This window comes from Amblyraja radiata, chromosome 21 (assembly GCF_010909765.2).
Source record: "Amblyraja radiata isolate CabotCenter1 chromosome 21, sAmbRad1.1.pri, whole genome shotgun sequence".
Taxonomy (NCBI): Eukaryota; Metazoa; Chordata; class Chondrichthyes; order Rajiformes; family Rajidae; genus Amblyraja; species Amblyraja radiata.
In genome coordinates, this window is record NC_045976.1 from 29127942 (window position 1) to 29140534 (window position 12593).

The 12593-nt window shown below is 42.5% G+C and overlaps 1 protein-coding gene across 6 annotated transcripts in view; it reads right to left on the reverse strand.

Annotated features, from left to right (window-relative positions):
* srpk2 (SRSF protein kinase 2) overlaps window positions 1–12593 on the reverse strand; it is a 144871-nt gene that overhangs the window by 2787 nt on the left and 129491 nt on the right. For 4 of the 6 annotated variants that reach the window (XM_033039898.1, XM_033039902.1, XM_033039903.1 and 1 more), the window contains one exon: window positions 10810–10902. The exons of 1 other annotated variant lie outside the window; for it this stretch is intronic. In XM_033039898.1, the coding sequence (XP_032895789.1) occupies window positions 10810–10902 (93 nt within the window). Of the gene's footprint in view, window positions 1–10809; window positions 10903–11480; window positions 11574–12593 lie in introns of all 6 variants that reach the window. One more of the 6 variants, XM_033039901.1, reaches the window with a different exon arrangement.

The window sequence follows — 12593 nt, forward strand, 5'->3', positions numbered from 1 at the left end:
TAATTTACCAATATTTGGTCCATAGCTTTCTATGCCTGGGCAATTCAAGCAGATATTTTAAATATTGTGAGAGTACCTGCCTCCATTCTCAGACAATGCATTTGAGATTGCAACTGCCCTCTAGGTGGAAAAAAAATCTGATTCCTTCACGTTAAATATTGCCTTCTGGTTTTAGCGTCCCAATTATGGAGATACATTTCTCACCATTCATCTAATCTCTGCCCTCATAATTTTGTATACTTCAGCAGGTGTCCCCTCAACCTCCTCTACTTAGAGAAAAACAAACCCAACCTATCCAGTCCCAATTCATAGCCAAAACATACCACCCCAAGCAACATTTTGAAAAATCTGCACCCTCTCCAGTGCAATCACATTCTTCCTACATTGTATGATCAGAACTGCACACAGTACTCCGGGTGTAGCCTAATGAACATTTTATAAGGTTGTGCTCTTATATTCTCTACCTTGGCAAATGAAGACCAATATCTCCTATGCCTTCTTCACCATGTTATCTACCTGAACTGTAACCTTTAGGGTTGCAACCTTTAGCTGTTTAGATTCTAAGGTTCTGACATTACAACATAAAATATTCATTCTGGATCAATCAGTTTTCATGGTGCACCGTCATCATTGCCCAAGCACAGGCTATGGACCAGATAAATGAGATTAGTGTGAACGAGTAATGGATCATTGACATGGACATAATGTGTAAGAAACTGTAGATGCTGGTATATACCGAAAATAGACACAAAATGTTGGAGTAACTCAACGGGTCCTTTTCTGGAGAAAAGGAACAGCTGATGTTTTGGGTCGAGACCCTTCTTCAGACAGAGTCAGGGGAGAGGGAAACTAGAGATACGAAAAAGTACAGAACAAATCAGAGCCAGCACCGATGACTCAAGAAAGGTGGAGCCCACAATGGTTCATTGTTGGCTGTGGAAGATGTGATAATGAAGGAATACAAACAGTGAAATGAGCAAGATTACTAGGGTGGGGGATGAACAAAGAGCGAGGGAATGCAAAGGTTACTTGAAATGAGAGAAATCAATATTCATACTGCTGGGCTGTAAGTTGCCCAAGCGAAATGTGAGGTGCTGTTCCTCCAATTTGCGTGTGGCCTCACTGACCGTGGAGGTGGCCCAGGACAGAAAGGTCAATGTGGACACAAAATGCTGGAGTAACTCAGCGGGACAGGCTGGGAAGGGGAGTTAAAATGTTTGGCAACAGTCAGATCACATCGGCCAAGCCAGACTAAGCATAGTGTTCAGCGAAACGATCACCTTGTCTGCGCTTGGTCTCGCCAATATATAGGAGTCAACACTGAGCAACGGATACAATAGATGAGGTTGGAGGAGGTGCATGAACTTCTGCCTCACGTGAAAGGATTGTTGGGGTCCCTGGAAGGAGTCAAAGGAAGAGGCATAGGGACAGGTATTCCATATCCTGCTGGAGGAAAGTACCGTGAGGGGTTTGGGTGGGAATGGATGAATGGACTAAGGTGCCTCTGTCCCTGATGTGACTGGAGAAGTGGAAAGCATAAGACCACCATGGGCGCCGGGGAGATGGCCAGCATCCGCCGGCAGTCTGTTCGTTTTTTTCATCTTTTGTTATTTTTAGTGTTTGTTAAAGGTTTGATTTAATGTACTTTGGTTTGTTTTATGTGGGGGGCAGGGGGGGATCGGGGGAAACTTTTTTTCAAGCTCTTACCTTCCCGGAGATGTGATCAATTTTCGGATCACATTCTCCGGGCTCTGAGGCCTACCATCGCTGGAGCTAGGGAGCCGCCTCTGACTGTCGTGAGCCCCACCGCGGCCTGCGGACTTACCATCAAGGGCTCGCAGTCTCGGGAGAGGCAAGTCGGTAGCTCCAACGCCGCGGAAGGCTCGACCAGCCCCGACGCGAGGTTTGATCGCCCGGCACGGGGAGCTGACAACCCCCCGATGCGGGACCTGACGCCTCGACGGGGAGGGCCCGAACGCCACCAGCTACGGGAGTCAAGATCATCCCGTTAACGGGGGCTCGAGGCCCCCGACCAAGGAAAAACACAAAGGAAGGACTTGAACTTTATTTCGCCTTCCATCACAGTGAGGAATGTGTAGGAGTCACAGTGGTGGATGTTCATGTTAAAATGTGTTTTTGAGTCTGTTGCTTTTAATTGTACGACTGACCAGGCCAGTGAAATTCCTCGTATGTTGCAAAACATACTTGGCGAATAAAATCTGATTCTGATTCTGAAGAGCGGAGCTGAGGGACACCGAGGAGACACATATGACGGCCTCATCTATGATAAAGTAGAACCCCTGTTCCTTAAAGAATGAGGAAATCTCAGATGTCCTGGTATGGAACACATCATCTTGGGTACAGATGCAGCGGAGATGGAGGAATTGGGAGTAGGGGACAGAGTATTTGCAGGCGGCAGGGTGGGAAGAAGTGCAGTCTAGATATTGTGGGAGACAGTAGGTTTGTAATAGACATCAGTCAATAGTCTATCTCCTGTGACAGAGATGGTGAGATCAACAAAGGGAGGTGCAGAGATGGTCCAAGTGAATTTGAAAGCAGGCTGGAAATTGGTAGTGAAGTAAATGTAGTCCATGAGTTCTGCATGGGTGTAGGAAGTTGCTCCGATGCAGTTGTCAATGTAGTGGAGATAGAGTTTGGGGAGAGCCAGTGTATGCCTGGAACAGGGATTGTTCGACGTACCCTACAAAGAGGCAGGCATAGTTAGGGTCCATGCGAGTGTCCATGGCTACACCTTTGATTTGGAGGAAGTGGGAGTATTCGAAGAAGTTGTTGAGCGTGAGGCGCAGGTGAGTGTTCCTGGAGGGAAATTGGCTGGTTCTGCGGTGAAGGAAGAAAGGGATAGCTTTAAGGCCTACCTAGTAGGAGATGGAGGTGTAGAGTGACTGAACGTCCATAGTAAAGATGAGGGAGCTTGGTAAACGGAGGTCATTAAAGAGACAAGGGGCACGTGACGTATCTTAGACAGGTCGGGAGGGATAGGGTGGAGTCAATGCACGTGGAAATTATTTAAGTGGGGCAGGCAGAAACAATGGGAATGACACCTCAAATTCTACCGTTAAAAATAATTCAGTTGATTGTTCCCTGTTAATTGACAAAAGAGACCAAGTTAAAAGACAAAGAACATGGAATTCCTTGACATTTTAAGGTGGAACATTTGGCACCATAAAGCTAGAAAATCATTAACGCCCATGACATGGCAATCTTCAGATCCCTTGCTCAGAATCATTAAATTTCAGTACAACCACCAAAAGCACTCTAGAAGCACAGTAACTGCCAGAAGGAAACCGCATCAGAAATGTGCCAGTAGGTTGGCTTCCTTCTATTTTCAGAATTTTTATATTGAAACCAAAATAGGTTCGCAATAAAAATATTTTTTATGTCAGTGGCCCACTTTAAGGTCAGTCAGGTATTTTTAAACCTGAGGTTAAATTAATCGTGACGATTCATTGTCAAACCTTCTTTTCTAGTTATTGTACAATGCATTCCCTATGGTATTTTAAGCTTTTAGAAAGTCCCCCAACTAAAATGGTTAAAACATAAAAGACCACTTCACCCCTTAAGCTTGCCATCGCTGATCTGTCCCAGGCCTCATCTTCAGTGTTCCTCCATTGCCCTCAATTCCCAGTCCTTCAAAAATGTATCTACTACTTCTTTAAATACCCCTAATGAATAAGCTTCCACAATCTACTTTGGTAGAGAATTCAACATCCACTGCAAGAAGTTCCCATGCATCTCTATTTTAAATGACCACCGCATAAATCATATGCCCTCATTCAAGATTCAGCCACTAGTAGAAATATCTCAACATCCACCCTGTCATGCACCCCAAGGTGTTATATGCTTCAATAAGATCACCACCTAAACTACAAAGAATATGGATCTAATTTATTTGGCCAATTGTGATTGGATAACCCTCGCACACCAATATTTAGCCTGATGAATATCTTTTGGATTGTCTCTGGTGGCAGTATATCTTTTCTTAAATAAGGAGACCAAAACTGTGCTTCATCTGTATCTGTGTAATTGTTGAATACTTCCTTATTTCTATACTCCAACCCTCCCACAATAAAGGCTAATATGCATTTGTCTTTGTAGCCACTTACTGTGGCTGCCCCTAGCTTATTGTGATTTATACACACCTAGGTTCCTCTGTATTTCACTCATCTTCAAACTTTCTTCACAAGTGTCTGCCTTTAGATTCCTCTTACGGAAGTCTATAACCTCATTATCACATTAAGTTCCATTTATCAAATATTTATTCACTCATTCACTAAATATATCTGTTTCTCTTTGCAATGTCCTTGTTGCAACATGGCCTCCCTCCTATTTTTGTGCCATTGACATACTTGGATACCTTACTTTCTTCACCTCCTCTGAGATATTAATATAAATTGATGACAGGTTGAGGAATAAATTCTATGGAGAAATTTTGAATTATTTTTAATCTATATTACTAAAAGTAAGATCTTGACCACTTCCTGTTTTTCTGTTTCATGATTTTAGAAAAAACGCTGCCACTTACGTCTGTGATTTTTGGCCAGCTTAATCAGATTCCCCCTCCACTGCGCAGGACAAGAGGATTTTTCCCATCAATTAAACATAAAAGAGTTATTAATGTTTTAAAAATGTTGACATTCTCTCTGCTGCCCCTGCTGGTGGGAGGGGGGAGGGACTATAAAACCCGGAAGTGTTGTGCCCCAGACAGTCTCTGCAAGATGGGGGGAAGTGAGAGGGTCACGTCTCTCAGAGCTGTGAATAACACTGAACACGTGTCTACTAAACTGTGAGTGTGGTTTTACTGACCTTGAGTGCCCTTAATGCGGTTTGAAAATGAAAATGTGGTTGGTTTGAAGTAAAAGCACGGCAAATGGTTGGGTGGGGTTTTGGGTTGAAGTAAAAGCACTGCAAATGGTTGGGTGGGGTTTGGGGTTGAAGTAAAAGCACTGCAAATGGTTGGGTGGGGTTTGGGGTTGAAGTAAAAGCACTGCAAATGGTTGGGTGGGGTTTGGGGTTGAAGTAAAAGCACTGCAAATGGTTGGTTGGGGGTTTGGGTTGAAGTAAAAGCACTGCAAATGGTTGGGGTTTTGGGTTGAAGTAAAAGCACTGCAAATGGTTGGTTGGCTGGGGGTTTTGGGTTGAAGTAAAAGTGCTGCGAATGGTTGGTTGGCTGGGGGTTTTGGGTTGAAGTAAAAGCACTGCAAATGGATGGTGGTCTAAACTTGACAAAATCCTGTTTGCACTGTATATTGATTTTAGATAAAACGCTGCCACTTACGGCTGTGATTTTTGCCCATCTTACTCAGTCCCCCTCTGCTCACCAGGTGCAGAGGATTCTTCCCATCAATGAAAAATAAAAGTGTTATTAGTGTATAAAAAGTGTTAAGAATCTCTCTCCTGTCAATCACGCCATGAAGGCCACACCTTTTCCGGTGGGAGGGGGGAGGGATTATATAACCTGGAAGTGTGGGTGTGGCTCAGTCTCTGCATGATGGGGGAGGGAGAGGTCACGACTCTGTCTGAGCTGTGAATCAACTGAACACACTGAATGTCTACTGAATTGTGAGTGGTGTTTTGTGTGGTTTTATGGTGGTTTCATCTTGCTTGAAATGGTATGAAACTGCATTTGAATGTGGTGGCCTTGCACCCTACATGAAATGGTATGAAACTGCATTTGAATGTGGTGGCCTTGCACCCTGCACGAAATGGTATGAAACTGCACTTGAATTTGGTGGCCTTGCACCCTGCTTGAAGTGGTATGAAACTGCACTTGAATTTGGTGGCCTTGCACCCTGCTTGAAGTGGTATGAAACTGCACTTGAATTTGGTGGCCTTGCACCCTGCTTGAAGTGGTATGAAACTGCACGTGAGTTTGGTGGACTTGGATCCTGCTTGAAGTGGTAGGAAACCGCACTTGAATTCAGTGGCCTTGCACCCTGCTTGAAGCGGTAGGAAACTGCACCTGAATTTGGTGGCCTTGCACCCTGCTTGAAGTGGTATGAAACTGCACTTGAATTTGGTGATCTTGCACCCTGCTTGAAGTAAGAAACTGCACTTGAATTCGGTGGCCTTGCACTTTGCTTGAAATGGTAGGAAAATGGATTTGAATTTGGTGGCCTTGCACCCTGCTTGAAATGGAATTTCAAGGAATAGCCGTGAGTCAACTGCCAAGCCCAGCAGCCGTGAGTGGGCTACCAGCACATCAGGCTTGAGGGACTGAGATGCCACCCCAATAATCCATTTGGCCCATAATGTCCATACTAACCCTCTGGAGACCAGTCCCTTCAGCCCACAACACCCATACCAGTGCTCCAGAAAGCCCCCCTCCCCCCACTGGCCACCAATATTGGAATTGGTGGAGAGGTGGAATATTGCGTTGGGGGACCAGCCCTCCCGTGTGAACATGGGACCCATTGGGTCCCACTTAGTCTAGTAATACACTAAAAGGTAGATGTAAAGATACTCCTTACTTCAACACTACATGCATATAACTATATTTCAACAAATACTTGTGAAGTTCGGCATGTCCCCAACAACCCTCACCTTCTACAGATATGCCATAGAAAGCATTTTATCGGGATGCATCACAGCTAAATTTGGGAACAGATCCATCCAACACCGCAAGAAATTGCAGAGTTGTGGATGTAGCCCAGAACATCACGCAGATCAATCTCCCTTCCATTGACTCCATCTTCATTTCATGCTGCCTTGGCAAGGCCACCAGCATAATCAAGGACCAGTCACACCCCGGTTGCTCCCTCTTCTCTGCTCTCTCATTAAACAAGAGGTACAGAAGTTTGAAAACTCATATCTCCAGATTCAGGGACAGTTTCTTCCCAGCTGTTATCTATGAACCATCCTATCACTTACTACAGAATGGTCCTGGCCTCCCATCTACCTCATTGAAGACCTTTGAACTATCTTTAATCGGATGTTATCGGATTTCATCTCACACTAAATGTTGTACCCTTTATCCTTTATCTGTCCACTGTGGACTGTTTGATTGTAATCATGTACAATATATTCTTTGTCTGGATAGCACACAAACAAAAGCTTTTCACTGTACCTCGGTACACATGAAAATAATAAACTAAATCAAACTAAAAACTAAACAGCTTCTTGATGTTAGCCAATATTGAAACTTATGGCAATTGCAACATATTTGAGATTGCTTTGTTGTATATTTGTACTATTGCACAGCGCACAATAAATTATCAATAAACAAGACCAAAGGAATATATACACAAAGTTGCTGACTCCAATACAATTCCTGCCACCCCCCACAGCTTTTCTTTTCGTGACTACTGGAGAGACAGTTGATGGCACGGAAAGACGGCACCCAGAACAGGCTGGGTTAGCACCCAAGTCTGTGTCTTTCGTGAGAAAGACGCCCAATAAAGCTATGGAAAGGCCTAATGAACCACCATGGCCTAAAAATCCATCAGGCGAGAATGAAATGCTCGGAGAAAGAGGTGCAGCGCACAGGCCTTGAACCTGGTGAGACGCAGGAGGAGCCCGGCCAGGATTCATCCCACAGACCCCAGTCCCTCCACGCACTAGAATCTCCCAACCCCTGCAGAATAATTATTAAGATGCCTAGATGCTGCTGGGACGCACGTCGGGCCTGATCAACCCCGGCTGTGTCACCTGGGCGAGGGTGTCTGATGTTGTGAGACCCGAAACACCCGATGACCCCAGACCACATCACTGAGGATGCATCCCAGCGCATCTAGAAGATGTATATTTTTCACATTTATGCCATTCTAGCTAAACCGTCCATGGAGTGTCCTAGTTTTATTATCATTAGTTATTCTACAAAACAGATCATTGCACTGGACCACAAACTATTAAAAGGTCTGGTCTGAAGTTCCACATATGTTTGCTTGAGCAGTTTCTTTCATGATCTGTTGGCGACACATTGCAATGCTGCTCCTTAGTACAGAGTGCCCTATCCAACAGCTTTCCATGTTTTCCTCTAATTTAGTTGCATTAATCTAGTCATCCAACTTTATTTATCCACATACACTGGAATGCTATTTGAAATTGCCTGATTAATCATTACTGCTCTTGATCTCAAGTTTAAATAAGCAGAGATGCATCCTGAACTGTCAGTAAATATTGCCACAGAATGAAGACAAGAATAACTTTAAATTGAATAAAACCATTTTAGAGTATATTCTAAATATTCAGTGGATAATTTACCAACCTAGCAGTAAAGGGAACTGCAATCAATGGGTTCCAGAAGAGATTTTGAAAATGTTTGTGTAATTTTGAAAAAGAGTGTCCCAGCTAAAAGCTCTCAAAGATTACATGTAACTCATGAGGCGGCATTCTGCTGGAGGCGTCCTAATCATGATAATTTTCCCAGCAAAATATAAGTGAGCAAACACGCAATGTGTTAGAATGGCATTCTTACTTTCCGTCACTTCAATTCTAATTTGTTTAAGTGTTCATTTCCTGTAGATCCAGTCGAGCAACAAGTGCAAAGGAGAACAACAAAGATGACAGCAGAAAGATGATGGAAGATGGTGAATGGCGAGGATGATAACCTTTCCACAAGATAAAGTGCCCTCCATAATGTTTGGAACAAAGACCCATCGTTTATTTATTTGCCTCTGTACTCCACAATTTGAGATTTGTAATAGAAAAAATCACAAATGGTTAAAGTGCACATTGTCAGATTTTATTAAAGACCATTTTCATACATTTTGGTTTCACCATGTAGAAATTACAGCTGTAAATACGTAGTCCCCCCATTTCAGGGCACCATAATGTTTGGGACACATGGCTTCACAGGTGTTTGTAATTGCTCAGGTGTGTTTAAATGCCTCCTTAATGCAGGTATAAGGGAGCTCTCAGCACCTAGTCTTCCCATCACCTTTGGAAACTTTTATTGCTGTTTATCAACATGAGGACCAAATGAAAGTCAAAGAAGCCATTATGAGACTGAGAAACAAGAATAAAACTGTTAGAGACATCAGACAACCCTTAGGCTTACCAAAATCAACTGTTTGGAACATCATTAAGAAGAAAGCGAGCACTGGTGAGCTTACTAATTGCAAAGGGACTGGCAGGCCAAGGAAGACCTCCACAGCTGATGACAGAAGAATTATCTCTATAATAAAGAAAAATCCCCAAACACCTGTCCGACAGATCAGAAACACTCTGCAGGAGTGTGGATTTGTCAATGTAGAAGACTTCATGAACAGAAATACAGAGGCTACACTGCAAGATACAAACCACTGGTTGGCCAGGTTACAGTTTGCTAAGAAGTACTTAAAAGAGCAACCACAGTTCTGGAAAAAGGTCTTGTGGACAGATGAGACGAAGATTAACTTATATCAGACTGATGGCAAGAGCAAAGTATGGAGGAGAGAAGGAACTGCCCAAGATCCAAAGCATAGCACCTCATCTGTGAAGCACGGTGGTGGGGGTGTTATGGCTTGGGCATGTATGGCTGCTGAAGGTGCTGGCTCACTGATCTTCATTGATGGTACAACTACTGATGGTAGTCTACAGCAAGACAATGATCCCAAACATACTGCTAAAGCAACAAAGGAGTTAAAAAATGGTAAATTCTTGAGTGGCCAAGGTAATCACCCGATCTGAACCCAATTGAGCATGTCTTTTATATGCTGAAGAGAAAACTGAAGGGGACTAGCCCCCAAAACAAACATAAGCTAAAGATGGTTTAAATACAGGCCTCGCAGAGCATCACAAGAGAAGACACCCAGCAACTGGTGATGTCCATGAATCGCAGACTTCAAGCAGTCATTGCATGCAAAGGATATGCAACAAAATAATAAACATGACTACTTTCATTTACATGACATTGCTGTGTCCCAAACATTATGGTGCCCTGAAATGGGGGGACTATATATAAACACTGCTGTAATTTCTACATGGTGAAACCAAAAGTGCAGATGCCAATACTCTGGAATAAAATCGGAAAATGCTTGAAACACTCAGCAGGTCAAGCAACATCTATGTAGAGAAACAGTTACCATTCAGGTTAAAGATCCTTCGTCAGAACTGTGAAATAAGTTAAATAAGGGACACAAGAGACTGCAAACTGAACGCCAATTAGCAATTCCTTTCTTATTCTCCAGAGCTGCACATACTGATGACCTCTAAAAATTGCCATAAGTGTTCCTTATTAAAAACATAGACATATGTTTAACATAGACATATGTTAAATATGGTTATATATATGAAATAAACTTCTACACAATCTTACATCATTTATTTTGGAATAGACCCTCATTAAATAATGCAATCTACATCTTGCAACATAGACTTCCAAAACCATACAAGGCCAAGTACAGGTTTCAGCAATATAATAATGTTGTATTCCATTTTCTCAATAGATACATTTCTAAATATTTTGGAACCTAATGACTGTGATGTTAATTTCAAAACTTCTTGCAATGGCTATCGGATTTATATTTAAAATTTAGCATATTAACTGACCACCCTTGCATCAATTCCTAGAACCATTTAATTACACTTGACTTACACATAAAAATATGAAAAGCCGTGACAGTGAAATAAAAAAAAATCTGAAAGGCATAATGCCTCAATTACTTAATTCTTGTGTTGGTCTCATAGAAATGTCAAAGCATTCAGCATCACGATCAGCATTCATCAGCTTCTTGTAGAATACTTGTTTCCCTGACATTAATCATAACTAATGTATTTGTCCAAAAATTGACAAGGCCAATTGTATATACTCTTTTAAATTACCTCAGAACATTTAATGTACTTGAGTCAGCACTTCATAACTATTGTTACCTTTTTTGGTGAAAAACTCCTTGGAATATTTTCCAGACATTGCGAACTTTCGAGGGATTTTCCCCAGCAGTTCAATGATCAAAGCTATGTGATCTGTATTGAAGAATATTGCCAGCAAAACAAAAACAGTTTAATCAGTACAATGCATGCATCATGGGATACTAGTCCTGGTACAGACAAGAGTGTTTCCTCCTTGACACTGAAGAAGCCCCATTATTCCTTGGACTCCTGTAAATATCAAACTTTTAATCGCACTTTTGCTTTCATTTTAATCTTTAGGACTTCAGCATTTCTAGAAAATGCTGATAAGCATTATGTTTTAATCAAAATACTTAAATTCAAAAGGAATTTGGCAAGATTTATGTTTAAAATGTGAGACAACATTACCAATACCTATTCATCAGATTTCGCCATGTCTGCTTCCATTGTTAATATCATTATGTACATTCTACAACAGATCACAGGCTTGGAAATATCCCGCCCAAAACAATCAGCTTTAATTTCCATTGCATCTGTTTTCAACTGAAGAAAAATTGATAAACAGTAATCCCAATGTTCATAGCAGACATTAATTTTGGTTAGCGGACTGGACTATACATATTCAGTAGCCATGGAAAACTCTCTCCACTTCTGTCTGTGTGACAGGACCTTTCAAAGAGAAGAGGTACTACCTCTGCGATTGAAGAATTCCCGAGAATATTTCCCAGAAAGAGCAAAGTGTCTTGGGATATTGCCTAGCAGCTCTATGATGTGTGCTATGTGGTCTACGAAGAAGAGAAAAGGGGAATCAGGAGTGGGAAGGCAGGGAAGAAAAAAGGTGGGACATAAAGAGAGGAAAAGAAACTAGAATTAGTAAATTTGAAAAACAGATCTAACCACTCATGTTTGCAGTAATCCCATACATATGTTTGAGTTAGATTCAGCATCAAGATTCGATGCAAGTCAAGTCAAGAGAGTTTATTGTCATGTGGCCCAGATAGGACAATGAAATTCTTGCTTGCTGCAGCACAACAGAATATAGTTAGCATAAATACAGAACAGTTCAGTGTGTCTATATAGCATAGACCATACATATACACATAAAAAAACAGATAAAGTGCAATAGGCTGTTATAGTTCAGAGTTTGTTTTTTGGTGAGTTTAATAGCCTGATGGCTGTGGGGAAGAAGCTGTTCATGAACCTGGATCTACCAGATTTCAGGCTCCTGTACCTTCTACCTGATGGCAGCGGAGAGATCAGTGTGTGGCCAGGATGGTGTGGGTCCTTGATGATGCTGGCAGCCTTTTTGAGGCAGCAACTGCGATAGTTCCCTTCATTGGTGGGGAGATCAGAGCCGGTGATGGACTGGGCAGTGGTCACAACTTTCTGCATTCTTTTCCGCTCCTGGACGTTCAAGTTGCCGAACCAAGCCACGATGCAACCAGTCAGCATGCTCTCTACTGTGCACCTGTAGAAAGTCGAGAGAGTCCTCTTTGACGTACCGACTCTCCGTAATCTTCTCAGGAAGTAGAGGCGCTGATGTGCTTTCTTTATTATTGCATCAGTGTGCTGGGACCAGGAAAGATCTTCGGAAATATGCACGCCCAGGAATTTGAAGTTCTTGACCCTTTCCACCATCGTCCCGTTGATATAAACGGGATTGTGGGTCCCTACCCTACCCGTTCCAAAGTCCACAATCAGTTCCTCGGTTTTGCTGGTGTTGAGAGCCAGATTATTGTGATGGCACCATTTGGTCAATCGCTCGATCTCACTTCTATACTCTGACTCGTCGCCATCAGTGATTC